Source organism: Siphateles boraxobius, unplaced genomic scaffold, assembly GCF_051911475.1.
Source record: "Siphateles boraxobius isolate OS27281-9 unplaced genomic scaffold, OSU_SipBor_1 41, whole genome shotgun sequence".
Lineage (NCBI taxonomy): Eukaryota > Metazoa > Chordata > Actinopteri > Cypriniformes > Leuciscidae > Siphateles > Siphateles boraxobius.
Genome location: NW_027509042.1, coordinates 3,885,001 through 3,904,627, shown reverse-complemented (window position 1 = coordinate 3,904,627; position 19,627 = coordinate 3,885,001). Strand labels below are relative to the sequence as shown.

The 19,627-nt window shown below is 36.6% G+C and overlaps 1 protein-coding gene across 3 annotated transcripts in view; it reads right to left on the bottom strand.

Annotated features, from left to right (window-relative positions):
• The window catches only part of chd6 (chromodomain helicase DNA binding protein 6), a 39,525-nt gene extending 23,434 nt beyond the window's left edge, over positions 1-16,091 (bottom strand). The window contains exons 1-8 of one of the 3 annotated variants that reach the window (XM_077197868.1): positions 15,634-16,091; positions 11,483-11,534; positions 5,324-5,832; positions 3,930-4,077; positions 1,431-1,580; positions 1,265-1,330; positions 880-938; positions 148-265 (exon numbers count right to left, since the gene is read on the bottom strand). In XM_077197868.1, coding sequence (XP_077053983.1) covers positions 148-265; positions 880-938; positions 1,265-1,330; positions 1,431-1,580; positions 3,930-4,077; positions 5,324-5,832; positions 11,483-11,509 — 1,077 coding nt within the window. In that variant the 5' untranslated portion in view covers positions 11,510-11,534; positions 15,634-16,091. Of the gene's footprint in view, positions 1-147; positions 266-879; positions 939-1,264; positions 1,331-1,430; positions 1,581-3,929; positions 4,078-5,323; positions 5,833-11,482; positions 11,535-15,341; positions 15,493-15,633 lie in introns of those variants that run through there. The other 2 variants (XM_077197869.1, XM_077197867.1) reach the window with 2 other exon arrangements.
• Positions 16,092-19,627: the final 3,536 nt, after the last annotated feature.

Below are 19,627 nucleotides of genomic sequence, written 5' to 3'. Positions count from 1 at the left end.
AAAGCCACAGATTTAAAGGGGAAATACTTGAAAAAAAAAATTCGCATGGATTTCAGCTTTTACGTCATAATTATATTTGATCTATTTCCCGCATTTAACTTTAAATGAGCAACAAACAAACAAACAGCAGCATGTTTTGGCACACACCTCTGTGAAAATGTGCTTCATTTGTGCCTGCTTGTTTCTGAAGCGCTTGATTTTTTGTTGAATGCGTGGGTCCTTTTCCAGTTCCTCCAAGGTCGCCCATTTACAGTGCAGATAGGAGCTGGCAATGAGAAAAAGCTTTCATTGCTGACAATGTGCTGTAAACAACACTGAATGCATTTATCATGCATGCATATGTCCTTGTAGCGTTTCTCCATCCATATTTGTGTGTATCACACAAAACTTGTCAAGAACATGTCTAAGTCACATTTAAACTCAAAATCTAAAGAAAGAAATTATACAAATAAAAACGATATATTAATTATATATATTATATATAATTGTAAATTATTTATACATTACAGTAGATTTAACAATCAAATGTAAATCTCCACTCGTGCTCATGAAAATCCTAATAGCCATCTTTCTCATAATGTCTTTAAGCAAAAATAAATTTAGTTTTTGAGGTTAAACTTGACCCAATAACTAGTACTGTAATTTCCAAAACTACACCAGAAAAAGATCCACCCCATTGTTGATTCAGCAAACCATTTCATGAGGCAGAGTGTATTACCACTCTACCAGATGGATAATTTAATGCATAAATGATTTGAAGTAATGAATTACACAACAAAGGTGAGTTATGCGTTTGCTCTGACAGTTTGATAAGCTGAGTGTTCAAGAGTTTGAGAGCACAAAAAGTAACAGCAGTTTGATGCGCATGAGTACACTTACAAATTTCTGTACTTGACGTAAAACTCCTCCAACTCTTCTGGTGCTTCATCAGGGGATGTCTAAATGATAACCATAGATCAAACACTGAGAATATTCTTTTTAGGCAGATGTTATTTGCAGCAGTAATGCATTTAGGTGAATTCAGTACTTTGTTCTTTTAGCACAGTAGTGTAAATCAAGGATTTAATCAAATGTTCAAGGTGGTGGTGGAAAAAATATAAAGGTTTAAGAATCACTCATTGAACAACATTTAATACACACTTTATAGTAAACTTCATGGCCAAATAAGAAATATTGTTGCTTAATTTTATATAACTAGAAAAATTATTGTGGCAAATTGTTAATCAAGTCTTTATAAATGTAACATGTAATCTGATCACTTTACCTCTTTCTTGACCGTTCGCACAGAGAGTATTTTCTCAATAATATTAGCCTCATCTTCAGGGGGTTCCTGGGAAGAAAGAAGGTGGGAGTGATTATTTCAGTGTGTGTCCCTCCAGAAGTAGGGCAGGTGTGTGGTGTGGCATAATGGCAGATGTTGCCACAGTTACCTCAGCCTGCCAGGCGAGGGTAGAGGAAGACATGGCAGCAATTCGGCCCGTGCCCAACACTGCAATGGTCTCCCCGTCATCATCCACGACCTTGAAATCAAGATCTTCGTTGTACTTCCGCCGCTTCACTTGACGCCCTGATCGCCTCTTCTGCACAGAGAAGAAAAGAAAAAGAGGAAAGAATAATTTGGTTGTTTGTGTAAAAAATAATGTGCATATCCAAAGATTACTGGTACAACGTTACCTGATAAGCAAGTGATTTCAAATCACACAAAATGTGTTATGACTGTGAGTGATCTAATGTTCGAATGTTCTGGAAACACTTTAAAATACTGTGTACTTTAACATTTATCCCACCTGACTTCCAATTTAAAATTTGCATTTAAATGGTTACTCTAACCATGTTTTCTTTCTTTTGTAGTTTTTATTTCTTTTAAAAATAAAGATGCACCGATTGATCGGCTGGTGACCGGTTGATCGGCCGATTTTCACGTGATCGGCGGTGACTGGCGACCGGCCGGTCAGTCTGACATGTTCCGATTTTTTGCCGGTCAAATGCACTCAGGCGCCGCATGATTAACATGGCGCAACATAGGGGTGGGCGATATAGCCTCAAAATTCTATCACGATATTTCAAGAATATTTGCGATAATGATATTCATGACGATATAGAAAATGTTTTTGTTGTTGAAAATTTTCTTATTATGTTTATCTCGCCTAAATGTTTGCTCACTCATTGCGTTTTTACAATGTGGACATTTCTTTGTTAAGAGTTTACACAACACAAGGAAGCTTGATTTCAATCTTTGAATTAAATGTTAAATGTGTGTAGGTCTAACACCAGTATTCAGAAATACTACAGAAACATAATAAAGTAATCAAATGTAAAATAGCACATAGTCTTTTAGTTCTGTTTCCTGATTAAATTAAATACATAGGCTAATAATTCTCATTCATTACAATTAAAGCTATCTTTTGTTGTTTTGACGACAACATTAATGACAGACGCATAGCCTATGGCTGCTGTCACTTTTACAGCTAGTGCACGGATCCATTGCTGTTTTCATTATACTGTCCGTCACACTGTCACATGCGTTTTATACATAACCGACTGTGTTTATGAGTATACTTACCAAGACCGGAAGTTTTACACAATTTTGCGGTTTTCCCCCCATTAAAGCGATATAATCCGCGAAAAATAAGTTTCTTGCGAGCTGTAGCCTAGGTACTCTATGTATGCACGCAGTGCAGCTCTCTCAGAGAGTGCGCGAGTAACTTACTGGATAGTTTAAAACCGCTTGAATGTTTAAACTGATAAGAATTAAGAAGACTTGAAAATTATAAACTTTAGTTACGATGCACTGATGGCCCGATTGTGCAAGAGACCATTCAGTCATGTCCCGACTCCTAAACGCGTGCGAGAGAAGACGCGCGTCGGCAGCCCCGCTGAACACTCAAGCTGTTTGCGACATTGCTAAATCTTCATCGGAGGCTGACAGGCTGCTCTCGCGCTCAGACAGGTGTTGGTGTTGTGCGTGCTAGGGAACGTAAATGCGGCATACGTCATCGCGTCGCTATATCATTGATATCGCGATATGACACTTTTTTTATCATTTAAAAATGTATACCGGTATTATCGTGGACGGTATGATATGGCACACCCCTAGCGCAACATCAGCATCACACGTGCACACGGAATGCACATGTAGGAAACCTTGTGAATTACGGCCGTTTCACACCGCAAACGTGAGCAGCGCTTTTTTTTTTTTTCACTCCGGCGTGCATGTTAATCAATGAGTGCATTCACACCGAGAGCAGGAGCAGCGCGTGAGCTGCAGTGAAGAGGGGTTTCGGCGCAGAGTCTATTGTTGCTGTGCTGCTGGCGCTCAATTAAAATTATTGTTTAGCCTGGCTGGACATGTGGCAGACGAGAGAAGCGAAATAAAACTTGCTATTGATGTACAAGTGATTGCAATAGGCGCGCGCGTGTGTGTGTGTGTGTGTGTTGAGAAACATCTTTATACTGCAAGGCTATATTTATTTTATTTTTATTTGCTATTTATATATTATTTTATTGCCATTACCTGTTTTCATACAGAAGTTAAGTAAATCCTAAATAAGTAAATATATCACTTTTTTTTGTTGAATATATGGAAATGAAAATGGTTCTTCCATACCATAACACTGCACTAGATATGTGTGAATTTCCCACACCAGGAGTAATAATTTATATAGTTCTATTTTATTTAATTTGTTCAAAAAATGTTCCATGTAAAATGTTCTATTAAAGAAAAGATAGAAAATAAACATTTGTGTTTGCTGTAAAGTGGTTAGAAAAAATTAAATCGGAATCGGCTAAAATCGGTATCGGCAGGCCAAACTCATGAAAAATCGGAATCGGCCTAGAAAATTTTAATCGGAGCATCTCTATTTAAAAATGATGGAATGATGAAATATGAATCCCGAAGGCCTGATGAAGATCGAATCAGGAGAACTCACAGTGTTATCCATAGGGTCGGTGCTTTCCTCACCGCCGGTGGCGAGCGTGCTGAGAGAGGCTGTGTCATCGCTCTCCACCATCTCAAGTACAGCATCACTTTTCCTCTTTCCCTTCTTCTTCTTCTCCGGAGGCATGGCACCTTGCTCTCTGCATAACAGCAACACATACTCTTAAAATCCATCTTACTGGCACAGTTTTGCACAGGTTGACAAATCGTATAGCAAACCACCAAGGGTTTCTTTGACTGACAAATATCAAGCCATATTATGGTACAAAACACCAACATGTGCTATAAGTGGACAACTTACACAAGCAGCACAAGAGTTTTGCTGGAGCACAGCACTTGAATAAAATCGCATCATGTCATTGCTTTACTGTTGGAGAGTGTTGAAAGGGAACCACAAAGTTAATAAGGAAGTTAAAAAAGGGAATGTATCCCATAAAAGACGATTGGCTTAAGCTTTACAAGTTCATGAGGCCGGAGGGTCATTTTTAAGAGCCATAATTGTTGTATTTATTGTTTATTTGCAACCCTGGGGCAAATTAAATATTTGAATACCTTATGAATGCATGCATAAAACTGCACCTTTATTTCTCCAAATACACTATAAAATAACCAAAAGTTCAAATAGCCTTTCACATGGTCTCAGGTTTCACATTTTGACCTTGGTTTCAAATTGGAAACCCATAAGCACCCACATTCACCTTGTAACGCCCAAAATCCCTGTATCACATTTCACCTAATCAAGACATGAAAAGGTCTATGATTCAGCGTAGCAAGAACAGCGCTGAGACGGTACATGTGTCACATATAAAAGATGCTATTTACAGAAATTAGACAGTTGTGTCAGTTGACATTTGTTAATCGGCAACCAAAAATTATTTACCGACATAAAACTAGTTTGCTGCCTTCAATTAAGACGTCTCTTAGTAAACTAGGCACCAAGTGTGTTGGATATAATATACCTGCCATTATGGTCTTGTTATAAAACACATATAGAACTCCAGTGTTAGACAAATATTACTGACTGTATATTACTGTTTGTAGCATTGAAAACATCTCTATTTCATGTCATGTACAATACCGTTCACAAGTTTGGGGTCAGTAAGATTTTTTTTAAAGAATTTATTAAAATTATTCAGTAAAGATAATTATATTATAATGTTAAAAAAGCTTTCTAATAAATAAATGCTGTTCTTTTAAACTATATTAATAAAAAAATTAATCACAGTTTCCACAAAAATATTAAGAAGCACAACTGTTTTTAACATTGATAATAAGAAACTTATATAAAATAAGAGACTTAAAAAAAATAAAAAAAATATATTACTTGTGAATGGTTATGTATATTTACCCAAAAATGACAATTCTGTTATCTTTTAACCAACTCACTTTGGCTTCCTCCCTCTTTTGGAGGGCGGATGTGTTGCAGTGTTCTTGGGCTGTGGTTTCACTTTCACATCTTGACCTTTCTTGACCTTTTTGACCTCCTTATGACCTTTCGCCTCCCTCTTATGATCCTTTTGTTCCTTCACCGCCTTTGACTTTCTCTGAAGAATCTCCTTCCCTTCCTTTTGCACCCTTCTCTTTGGTTTAGCGTTGCTCTCTCCATCTTTGTTCCACTCTGACTCAGTCTTGTCTTTTTTCCTTCGTTTCTTCTTCACCCTGGTCCCGCCCCCTCCATCATCCTCCTCACTGTTGATTGATGAAGGGCGGAGACTGTGACTGCTGGCCGCAGACCCAGCCTTTGTGTGAGTCATGCAATGATTGGGCGGCCCTCCGATAATCCGTAACTGTTCTTTGCCCAAGTGGCCGATGGGAAATGTAGTTTGTGCGTTTTGGTCAGAGGCATTCGAGGCAGCAGCGGATGGAGTGTGCTTTAGTACATGGGTGGCAGACATCTGGAAAAGCAGAAAAGAGATTAGAATTCACTCGTCTAATTAAATACTATTTGTGTTGTTTGAAACAGACACATCAAAGAATATCCTGTCCAGTCAAACCATCTGCTAGTTATCAATAGAACATATGTTTTGGGTAATTTCATGCTGGTTTATTATACATTATATATATACTGAACTAAAACTGGGGTTTTTTTCACTTGGTTGAGTTCACTTTTTAATCCACTCACAGCTCTTTTAAAGAGCACTCAAGTTTTAAAACACTCTAAGCTGTTTTTATCAGCAGGGTAATGCTTGTATTACAGGTTATTTTATGGCACAAAGTGAATGAGCTTTATAATGCATTCAATCTATTTACATATGTGCTCTATCGGAAAAACAAAAAAACAAATAGTGCAGTCATGAGATGCCCAATTACACATTACAGGGCAGATTAAATTAAAACTGTTCTTCTACTTCTACAGGAAAAAACATTTATGAATTAAACAGAATTCACTTCCGTCTGTGAGCTTTGTGTTTCTGGTACACATTTAGCTCCGTATCTCTTATTCTGCGAAGCACGTTTATTTTTAACTACGCCTTAGTGTTGCAGTGCACACGTGGAACAGCGCGCATGTGCAGGCACACACACACATGCACATACGCACTCCCCGACAGGGCATGCGACTGCAGGCAGGTATGGGGATAATGTCAATGAATCACATGCTTTCCAAAGCAAGCGAGCTGGAATCAGGGCCGTCGTCATGGCAACAGGCTCGGGACCAAGCTGTAGGAAGCGGGAACGTAAACACGCAGTCTCCGTGGTAACCCTTTCCTTTCTGGGGTCTAAAAAGCATCGACCTCATTGTTCCTGAAGGTAATATTGCCAATATCTACCTGGGTGAAAAAAACACTACTTTTTGTACTTAACTGCACTGTACAGACAGCATGCCGTGTAAACGGCAACTTGCAACTGAACTGCTCTTTTCACTTTTGCCCTTACATTGACCTTTTTTTATGCTCTCTCTATGCATCACACACACATGCACGCAAAGCTAATGCAAGAGAGCAAACACCGCAGACTATTCCCGTGACGTGCTGCAGTATGCATGCTTGCCAGGCAAATCTGCACCACCACAAGCGCACACACATACACACGCTGCAATCAAATTCCCTATGAATCAATACCAACTCCCAACTCCCAAACGCGACAGCTGCAGTTCAGTCAATGCCAGATCCAAACCTGAGCACTCCTTGCTCAAATGTGCTTTACAAAACATGCACACACACATCGCTCCTACTAACATGCATTTACCTCTCCACTCATGAAAGAATTCATTGTTTTTGTCCTTTATACATCTGTAAACCTCCCTAAATAAAGTCCATATTGTTTTGCTCATGGATTCAATAAAATCGCACACTTGGAATGAATGGAAAGATGATATGTTCGTGTTAAAAACAGCACAAGGCATGGGTCTCAAGAAAAAATTAGGCTAGATCAATTTATTGGACCTTTGCTGAAAAAAAGAATAAATTTCTTAAATAAAAAATAAAAATCTTACTGACCACTGGATTGGTAGCGTATATGTATAAAATAGTTTCTTACTTTTGAAAATAAATTCATATATAGGCAAAAATTTTATTTGTAGTTGTAAAGCCTCCTTTGACTTGTTAATCACTTTGTATAAACCTTGCAATGATTTAAAATTGGTCAAAATCAAATAACCAAATCACTGGGAATCCCTGCTGGTTCTTCAGGAAGGCCTGATAATGAAGCTCTCAGGGTCGGAAGTGCCTTTTGAATCACTCATCTCGCAGGCAGGAAATAATAAAACTAAATTGGGCTACTTTGATTTGACACCACCAAAATTCAAATCAAAATGTAGATCAGATAATTTGTATGACAGTGAGCATGTGTACATGCACACCTGTACACCGATAACTCACAAAAATCAGCTTATTGAAATAACCTGTTGTGTGGTTTACATGCTTTTACAAGACTTTATTAATAAATCAGGTTATTTCCCGGTAGTAATGTCAAAACGCAATAATTTGCATGTCTGACTCAAGAGTATTTCATTTCTTTGTCGGTTGTGATGTTAAATAAAGCATTAAAAACCGAAGAAGAGTATTGCAACATCAACATGTCAGCGGGAAACTTACAGCTCATATATTATCCTCTCATGCAGTTACAGATGAAGCATTTTGATTATACCACCACTTCTGCTCCACGAGATTTCAAGAAAAGGGTGTGATCAAGAAAGAATGAGTTTGCGATATATTTCTTCCTCCCTTACTGCAAAATGCTTGCTCTGTCTGGATGTGCTTAAATCCACAGTGAGGACGTGTTCATGTCGCTTAAGCAGTTTATGGCCTTACTCCAAAAAAGGAAAACGGGTTAACAAGTTTACATGATCACATGCATTGTCGGCTTTTTAAGCATAATCAGGTTAAGAATGTGCATGTAAAGGCACTCAGAGTCATGAACCTTTTTGATAAGTCTCTCAGTGTGAAAATGCACAGAAATTCAGGTGGTCACAGTTTCAAAGCAAAGAACACATGAATCCCGTTGAACACTACATACAACTGACAGTGTCACAGAGGTTGCTATACTGACTACACACAACCATTCTTCACTTCAAGAGATCCCAGCGCTGAGTCTAGATCCTCTGTGCCTGACAGAAGACCAAAAGCCTCCCAGATCCGGCTGACAATACGACAGCTCCACAGAAGTGTCCTCAGGTGGTTTTCCACATAAAGGTGCAAAACGTTGTACATTTATTGAAACCAGGAAAGACATACTACAAAGTATAACAATGAGATGCATTTACTGACACAGCAATAGTTTTCAAGGGGGAGCACGAGAGACAGAAGAATTTTGAGTGATGCTGACATTGATGTATGTCCTGCCTAACTGATACATGATCACAATACTGGCTAGGATTTATTCACAACTCATAAATGTCACAACTTATTCTTTGTACTAATTACTATGGTCTGTATGTGGAATACACAGACATGCCTGATCATGACAAAAGGCAAATGATAAAAATGTTTAAAGTACTGTATTGTGGATTATTTTAGTGCACAAGTAAATTTTCATCGAGGGAATTATTGTTCTACACCCTTACATCTTGACTAACTAATATTTACCACAGAGATAAATACATATTAAGATATATTTAAATACTGATTTCACGCTATTGCGCAAACGTTCAATTTTGACCTCGTTTTCCAATGTCGTTTTCGAAGCGCAGCCAATGATTCCTTGACTATTAGCATGATTAGCTGGGTGTTGCTAGCCTGAAAATCAAAACAAGCTGGAAGACAGATTGGATCGAGATGCACAACACAACTTGATAGGCAAATCATGAAAACGGTAAAGTGAATCTTTCTACTCAATGTTACACCTCACACCATCTTTATAAAGTTGGATTTCATAGGAAATTGCTAGAGAATATCACTGATTCCTAATCAAACATTAACAAAGCAAAACTTTAAACAAAGTTAAACATTATCATCATCTCAACGTCCTCATCTTAAAGTATCAGATGAAATTGGAGGTCAACTAACTGAAGTACTTATCAGACATTGGGGATTTCCACAGACTTCAGACTCACATCACACACATATTGCTTGCACTTTCTAAGACAATAATCGTTCTTAGCCATGTTAAATACTTTACTGTATAAATCAATTCCATGAATTTCATTGCATACAAGAAAGTTACATAAAATATGTTACTTATTTTTAAAATGTTTTTATTACATTTAAAAAGGTTTTAAAAAATTGTGCAAATAAATTCTCTGTATGCATGATATTAATATGCAGTACAACACTGAAGTAGTAAGTGTAGTAGACAAAATAATAGATGTATTGGAGATGCATGCTAATACCAGGTCTTCACTGACCACTTACGACTGGATCACCAAAAACGAGTGTCAAGTGAATACAGAGCCAATACTTAATAGAAGAGTTATATGCTAACGCTGTTAACTAAGTGCCAATGTGACTGTTTTGCCAAAATTTCAAATTTATTTTTCAAGTCAACTGCTTGCAACTTTGTGCGCAACATATACGTTGGGTTTAAGTCATATCATGTACGGTAGGTGCAGCAGACAGCATATTTGCAGCATATGCCGACAGATATTAAATTAAGAATCTTAGCATTTGCCTATAGGAAAGCAATGATTGCACCAGTCAGCCTGCACTGACAGAACCTACTCTTCTAGAAAGCATTCGACTCAAGCATCAACCCTGAGCAGAAGAGCAGCAGTGCTGTGGTCAGTTATGTCAAACAGACATTCTCCTGCCTAGTAACTTGTTAACTGTTATTATAAAAACTCTGATTCTTCTCGAGGAAAATCTACTACCAATGTTTTCAATGAAATTTTCAAACATTTGATGCGCCACAGGTTTTTATAAGCTTACGCTATTAAGAAATGATCTGTCACCAGTAATTGTGACCATGTACTTGAGATTATAAACTGTATATTTATGACAAAATCCAATACCGAATGAGCCACATCCAAAGCCATATAAAATGCAAATATGAACACATCTGCACATTATATATACCACGGCAAGCTGCTTTAATGCTTATAAACAGCCTACAGAATTGTTTATTTAAGAACACACCTTCATCACCTCAATCATTGCAATGCAAGGCATTTTGTTTTAATTTATCAGTCAAAAGTAATAAAAATCATTATTTACACATCTCCAATTCTAATTCTAGAAAACAACTACATTGATTTAAAGAGTAAAACTTTTCAATCAAAAGGGCACAAGTCAAGGACATTGTCTTAACTAGTCTTAAAATTTAGTCATTATTTTTTTTGCTCAAGACAAGTCCTACATTTTTTAAGTCAGTTACATAAAAAGGTAGATTGGTCTAATTTGAATTAGAGGTAAGACTGATTGCCTATTAGCAAAATGTGTGTTGGTCAAACTAGTTCATAAGATTTGCCTGCAATCTAAATCCAGAGATGTCATTATGAATTCAACAATTTCTCATCAAATTCTTCCATGAGTAGATGATCGAAGCTATGCAATCCACAATTGTATAGCTCTACACACATACTATGTGTCGACAATTTTCTCCTTTGCTTATTTTTTACTTATCCTAAGAAATTGTAGGACACACATAACAAAGTTGATACTGCTATGCAACATAACTGAGAACTCCAAAATCTCCATGACTGTGAAAAAACAACCTCAATTATCTTCAGGGAGGAAACAATGTTACCCAAAAATGTCACAAGCTTTCTTCTCATTTTTGTATGCAACTTAAATAGTAAACCAATAGTCTCAAATGTGTTGCCCTCAAGAAAGTTATCATTAGGGTAAGTTTACCTACCTAATAAGCTAAAAAGGAAAAAACTCAAGCAAATAAGTAAGGAAAAAAACTCAAGCAACAGATTTTGGGTCAGGCATTTCACAATAATCAAACCAACATTTGAGATGCTGTGCGATGAGGTTAGTCCATTAAAGACAAATATTAAAGTCAAAAAGCAGGGCAGGCTAAATAAAACTGAGGATCTTTCTGAAGTATAGCTATAGCACAAGGACTAAAAATGATGCTAATGACGATGAAAGTGTGAGAGACGGTGTGAGAGACAGATTGAGGGAACTGTCACAGAGTGTCTGACAGGAACACATGTGATACACTGACCTGCTTGTCCTTCTTTTGTATTTTCATTTTTTCTTGATCTTTGTGTCTGCGTCTAGAATACAGAGATATAAGGATTCATGAATATAGAAATTAAAACAGAGCATAAAAAACAACGTTAATATTTTTTTTAAAGCATAGAATGTGATTCAAATTCAGAATGCACTCTAAAAAAAGTAAAGGCAGTGATCTTGGTCATTAAATTCTAGTGACAATAAATAAAGTGGGAAAAGTGCATATTATGAAGATGACTGCAGTAGACATTAATAATGTTTAAGATATATAACTAATGTACAGAGATGGGCAGTATTTTAATTACATGTATTTGAAATACATATTTAATTACTTTTGAGTATTTTGACATTTGTATTTTCCCAAACAAAAACAAAAAAATCAAATGTAATTTGTATTTAAATACTTTGAGAGACTGTATTTTGTATTTCAAATACTTAAATACTTATTTAAATAGGCCCATGTCATTTTATTTTCGTATACAATAACTTTAATCACCAGGCTTAACAGGACTACCAAATAGCCTATCACAATTTTTGGGCAAGATGCAAGTAAATCACGTGACATGTTCCTGTTGAAGCGTTTTTCTTGCTCATTCAAACTGCTTTAAGGTAAAGAATCTAGTAAAATATAGTATCAGATATTATTCACTGAATGTCATTATAGGAAGATTACTACAGAAGATTAGCGTAAATAGCTAGAAGAACTTGTGAATTGACTTACTAGCTAAAGAGTGATGTGCACTGTCTAGTAATAGAGAGCCTAAGTCCCTCACCTCTGCTTCCGGCTCATGGGACCTTATTTTAGAAAAATTATGTATGGTAGTCAATGGCGAGAGACAACTTCTCTTTTTATCTGAATTTATCTTCTTTGTCTGAACTGTGCCCTGAATTACACATATGATGTTTGTCAATTTAAAAGATAATTATGAAAGTCAAGAAAGTCACAGTTTGTCATAAAACAGAAGAGTAACATTTAGTTTTATGTGAAAATCGCTCAATGAACTACATCTCTCGTCTGGCACTATGTACGTCACCGTGCTCGTATGTGTGCAGTCTGGTACAAAACACACAGGCATCATGGCGAAACGTTACGATTATAACGTTAGTCTATAGAAAAAATGACAGACGTTAGCTTCAGTAAAGTTAGCTTCATTAGAGAAAAGGTATGACGTCACATGCGCGCCTTTTGGGTTTGTAGTCTTTGTAATTACGTATTTTCACAGTCTTATACCTCAACAGTTTTACATCAAACTGCGACTTTCTTGACTTTAAAATGTATCTTTTAAATTGACAAACATCATATGTGTAATTCAGGGCACAATTCAAACGGGATCCAAATATTTGTTGTCTCTCGCCATTGACTACCATACAATATTTTTCCGAAATAAGGTCCCATGGTGGTTCATCGGAAGGGGAGGGACTTAGGCTCTCTATGCGCGGATCACAGTTATATCCATGGGCGCGGGCGCTGTGGATAATCCGTGGGTGGGTGAGCTAACGTTAAAGGAACATTAGGTTTTTATAAAAAAATAACATTCATTGATTGCAGGTGGGTCGTGGGTGGATGGGATAAATCATTAATGATGCCAATATTAAAATAACATGTAGGCCTAACGTTACATGTAGGCTATGTGGCTCGAGTGTGTTGCTGAAATCTGAGCAGTGATGAACTGCTGTTTGGGGAACGGCCAGAAACTCAAAATTGTGTAAAAATTCCCGCCTTGGAGAATATTCGTGTAAACACAGTCGGTCATGTCTTATATTAATGTAAAGCCACCTTTCCACTGCACAAAATATACAGACGGACTGAATGAATTCGCCACCTGGTGGCAGGCGTAAATGATCTTTCATTATGACCGTTCGCTCCCACGTGTGAGAGAAGTTCATTCTTGCTGTTTCGCTACGAATTATTGTTGTTTTATAAGTTGTTTAAGGAGGAAAAAGCTCTCTCCCCCATCTAACTCCACTGTTACCTTCAAATGATTGCTTTAATGCTTTTGTATTTTCAAATTACTTGTAGCCTATTTTAATTAAATACATTTTTCACAGCTGTATTTTATTTAAATACATTTGATGAATAAGTATTTGTAATTAAACACTTTTTGATGTATTTGAGCCCATCTCTGCTAATGTATATAATATAAATAAATGTATTCTTATTCAACACTAACTATAACTATTGTTCAAGGTTTAGATGTATTGTATTGGGTTACGACTATAAGTAATGAGTCAACTTTAATCTATCACTATTACCACCTGGGACCAAGGCATCACTTTATAACAACAAAAGTGTTTTGTTCAAATGAATGACTTGCATTAATAGCAGGTTATAACTACAAACGTCTTTCCACGTATGCAGCCTATCACAGCCTATCACAGACCCCTGATACTAACTAACCCATTGCTTGAGGTAAGACAGCTGTCAGTCTACTTGTGACGCACTGTAATTATATTCAAAAGAAATTTAAGTTTCAACATTAAAACAACATTATTAGTGGCAAAAATCCAGATTATCACAAAATATTCACCATGACCCAGGTGGGGCCCTTGACAATAATTAACTTATTGCTTTTGGTAAGACAGGTGTCAGTCTACCTATCATGCATTTTGATTTGCATACGAAAGAAAAGCATAAAGTTTTGACACCAATGCAACATCGATAGTGAAATACATATGAACACATTAATTTCAAAAGGGTTTCATTATAAACCAGGTGGGCCTTACTAACTAACCTATTACTTGAGTTCAGATGGGTGGCAATCTACATGTACTGCATCTGCATTGTCATTGAATTAAAAATAAAAATATTTTGTCACAGTAATGCAACATTATTAACACGTTAATTCCATAATAATCACATAATTACATCATAAACCAGGTGAGACCCCTGAGACTAACTAACCCATTGCTTGAGGTAAGACAGCTGTCAATCTACCTGTGATGCACTGTAAGTATATTAAAAAGAAAAAGAGTTTAACTAAAGCAACATTATCAGTGACAAATCCATATGAACATCTCCTACATTTCTGATAAACCATAAACCAGATGGGCCTCAGTGATACTAACTAACCCATTCCTTCAGTTAAGACAAAATTATCAATCTACCTGTGGTGCATTGACATTGAATTAAAAATAAATATATAAAGACGTTACAGTACTGCAACATTTTTAATGACATAAATTATAATAATCACATAAATACCCCAAATACAAACTAAGATACTGATTGATGTATGATAGGTGTCAATCTACCTGTCATGAATTATAATTGCATAAACAGTAAAGAATAAGTGTTGACACTAACGCAACATCATTGGTGATATATATATATATATATATATATATATAAAACCAGATCATTTCAAAAGGGTTACATTATAAGCCAAGTGGGCCCTTTGATACTAACTAACCCATTCCTGGAGTTAAGACAGGTTGTCAATGAAGCTCTGAGGCATTTTCAATGTGTAAAAAAACAAAAAGCATAAAGTTTTTAAAGTAATACAACATTATTAGTGACAAAATAAATAAATAAATAATACGTTAATTTCAATAGGGATGCAGCAAAAACCAGGGGCTGAAGTAAACCACATGAGTGCTAGAAGTTACATTGTTCCTAGTACTTGATAACAGTCATGGGATGCTTTGTGCCTCAACAGATGCCAAACTTGCCTCATAAAACACTCTTATAAAAACACTAACATCGTGTCCCATATACATTAGCCCCTGTAGGGCGCTAGCCAGCTTGCTAACTGTAATGTCACGGCAACGGTGCTCTATATTTCAGGCGCTACACGCGTGAAGAGCCACTCAAACTCCGCGGAGGGACCGTCAAACGCGACCTCACCTACCTGGACACGCCGGCTCCGGACATCAGCTAGCGCACAAACCTACGCGTTCCTCTCTCCGCATTTATTTCCAAGGACACTAAACGCCATGACAGTTTAGAAAAATGCATAAAAAATTAGAGGGGGTGGGAGTCGGGGAAGGGAAAAAAACTCAGAGCAATTTCTTTAATCCTAACGCACAAGAGCAGTTCATTCATGAGGGGATGCGAGAGTTTGACGCGTCCGACCGCCACCTACCCCGTGCAGTTTTGCGCGCGACGCGTTAAAATAAAAAAAAAGTTAAAAATGTGCTTACCTAAAATGGCTACTGCGGCAGCCAAAATACAAACAGCTATTATTTGGTGAAGTTTAGCGCTGGCCGCCTGCTACAACAGCCTAACATGCGTTTAGGCCCGTATTCTGCGGTTCGCCATTGGTCGGTTCTAAGCGCAGCTGGGCCGCTGAATGTTCCTATTGGCCAGCGAGCTGGCACTCAAGCGACGCTGCGCTAAGCTTGTCTGAGAGACACATATCGCCAGCGACCATTGTGTACTTTTAGCTCCTTGTGTGGATGTGGATGTTTTTGCTGTGATTCAAGAGGTTTTTCTATTTCAGTTCTTCACCGGTGATCTAAAGCACGCGCTGGATTCCTTCGCGTTTGTCGCGTCGCGTCCGGAGTGCAAAAGCAACGTTCTAGGTTTTATTTTTCTTCTCGCCTGCATCCACCAATCATGCTGCTTTTTACTCCATCATTACGGCGCACGAGAGAGAGAGAGAGAGAGAGAGAGAGAGAGAGAGAGAGAGGGGAAAAAATGTAACATTCCACGTCTTTCCTCATGTTTCATATCCCGGATGTGAGAATAGCAGGGGTTATAATGAAACGTGTGGGTGAAGCTGCATATGTCCTTGTGATGTGTTCGGTATCCTGAAGCTCTTTTCAGTATTCCGAAGCTGTGTTTGACATAGACAGAAATTCACGTTGTGCATCATACAGTCTAGTGTATGTAATTGCTGTTATTCAGGCGTACTTGTCTTGCACTAACCAAAAAGTACCATGGTATTACCATTGGACATGGTGCCACGGTCTTCTGGACATTTACTGCGTTTTCTTTGAGTACATTGCATGGTAAGACTATGGTATCAGATGGTAATACTATGGTACTTTGAAATATACCATGGTGCATGTCATGTATAAAAACCCCGGTAATACCGTGGCACTTATTGACATTAGTGCTGGTACCACCACTGTATTTTTTTGTAAGGAATAACAAAAATGGCATCATATACAACTGTTCAAAAGTTTGGGGTCAGTAAGTTTGTCGTGAAAGAAATGAATACTTTTATTCAGCAAGGATGCACACATTAATGAAAATGGCAGTAATGTTACAAAATATATATTTCAAATAACTGCTGTTCTTTTTAACTTTTAATTAATCAAATCAGCATATTAGAATGATTTCTGAAGGATCGTGACACTGAAGACTGGAGTAATGATGCTGAAAATTCAGCTTTGTCACAGGAATAAATTACATGGAAAAATATTCAAGTACAAAAGTTAATTTTAAATCGTTATAATTTTTCACAATATTACTGTTTAATGTATTTTTTGATCAAATAAATGCAGCCTTGGTGAGCATAAGAGACTTCTTTCAAAAACATTAAAAAAATCTTTCTGTAGTTGTTTGAACTTTTTGCATGCAATAAAAAGATGTTACTTTATCAGTCTCACCTCCTTTCTTGCTAATTAGAGTCTAGACTATATTAGTTTATTCTGTGCCATTTATGAGCATTAAACCTGCTGGCACAAACTGAGTGCTGTCACAATATAACGTTATTCCAGATAAAACTATTTCATATATGTATCTGCATGTATGAATGTATATGGTATTGGTATGCAAAACTTCCCAAGAAATGACAGAAAAGCTGATTTTGGCATCTTCAGCTAAATGTTTCTGTCAGTAGTTTTGGCTTGTAATCGTGTTCTTGCGGGGCTGAGTTACATGTGCAATGCTGACACAAACAACCGTATTTATAAAACTCAGCCAAGAGCATTGTAGATAAACTCTGCTGAAATTACTCTAGGACTTTGAGGAGCACAATGTAAAGCGACTATGGCTCTCAGTGATTGTTTATTTATAAATTATAAAATTTGGTAATTTTTTTTTTTTTTTTTTACATGCAATTGACATTCTTATGCTTGGAAGATGCTTTCTCTTCTATAGAATGTCTAAGCATATCTTACACCACTATACTAATATAGTAATAAACTATTACAAAGCAAGTAGTTTAGGATGCAAGTTATTTTTGTCAACATATATTGAAGTGCACTAAATGAGTAATTGTATTGAAAAGTGCAGAATGCAACAGAACACACTGTGGAATACTGTTGTCCCACAATCATGACCGTTCAGTCTCTTTCTTGACTCATTATATTAGACTGCTAAATTTGAAACATTTTTTGCACAAAATTTATTACAAAATGCATAACGAAGATGATAATGGTATGCCACTCATTGATTAAAACAATGCAATATGGTTTGAAATGCTCATGCATACTGCATATTATGTCACATAGTATTTTTTAGAAGTTGTAGGTATATAATGCATAGTTCACAGCATGCATTATAGTAAAGGACAAATCTGCTCAAGGCCACAGAAGTGATGGCTCGTGGCTCACATCAGACCAGCCCTGTGTTTTATATATATGACATCAGACCTCCTATAATGGAACCACTCACTTTCATTGACACAAATGCCCATTTTGCACATAACCATAATATTAAGGGCAAACACATGGAAGTCTGTTTTTAAGGGATGTTCACCTCGTGTGTGTTCACCTGCACACTTCTCACTTTCACACTGATTGAGGTTCCTCACAGCAGCTGATTTCCGAACCATCTGTTCCTCCGCTGCACATATGGTAAACTGACTGGAAGAGATGGAAGCAAAGAAAGAACGATAGAACTATAAGGAAGTCAACTTTCCGTATATGTCCTCTGAGCATGTCTGACCATGACCATTTAAAATCTTGAAGTCTAGCAAAATGTTTAAATTTTAATCAATAAAATGCACATTATTATTATTAATATTATAATTGATCAGTAATAATATAATTATTAAATTAAATGATTCCTTGTTAGTTCTTTACCTTGTTTTTTATGCACACAGACTAAATATCAATATTATTGTAGTCTTTAATTCATATTTTGAATTTGTTTTTATATCTTTCATTTTAATTCCAGTTAAAGTTAATTATTACTGAGTCTATATAGTTCTTATTAATTTTTATTTCAGTTTTAGTTATTTTAGTACATCAAGTTAAACTAAATGAAAATGTTGCCTTGGCAATAGCTGAAATAAAAATAGTTTTTGTAGCCTGTCATTTATTTTAGGTAATATTTTATTTCAAGAACATTTTTTAAAGGATTTTAGTATCACTTAACTATAACCCTGCAAATTATGCAAAATATCAGCTGACACTTTGATATAAAATAAGAAAATATATTTTTGTTCATATTAATCATACAACAATGTACTGATCCAAATAAATATAAAACATTATAGTGGAACATGTTCTTAGATGAACTTCATCTGTGGTTATACCTGTGTGAACTTTAGGAGAACTAACTTCATCTACTGAAAACCACTAAAAACACCAGCTGATTAAAAAAGACAGCAAAAAATGAAGAAAAACTAATGAAGAGGAAAGATCCTGCAGAATTTGGGCACAAAAGGAACTTGATTTCAAGCAATGAAATTCAAGTGTCCAAATTCTTTAGGGGCCAGATGAAGTTTGGTTCATGTTTATATGCATATTGTGTTACAGCGGTGAAGATGTTGAGAATGTGCAGGTAAGATGGCATACATGAAGGAAATGATCAGGGCATCTGTTTAGGAGCACGTAACAAATCCCTGAAGCTCCATGTCTCTCCTTCATTGGCTCTGAGCCCAGTGCGCCTCTGGCAGGAGTTGAAGTTCATTGCTTCTATTCAAGCCATAATCACTCCTGAAGTTCATCTTGCTTTACAACAAACTTCATTTTTCTATTTCTTTCTTTGTCTTCTCAAGCCTAAACCTCAAATCCAACATCTTTAAACATCTGGAACCGGACACAAGTGTGGTGATAATGTACAACCAGCAGGGGGCAGATGTGGCATTATTTGTTTTAAGTCAATTCACAATTCTTAAGGTCTTGACTACTTAAAAAGCTACTAACATTTCCATCATTACTGTCTAAGAAAAAATATACAGTGAGTTCACACATTTTGGGACATGACATGCATAACGGGGCATGATTTCACCTTTTTTTA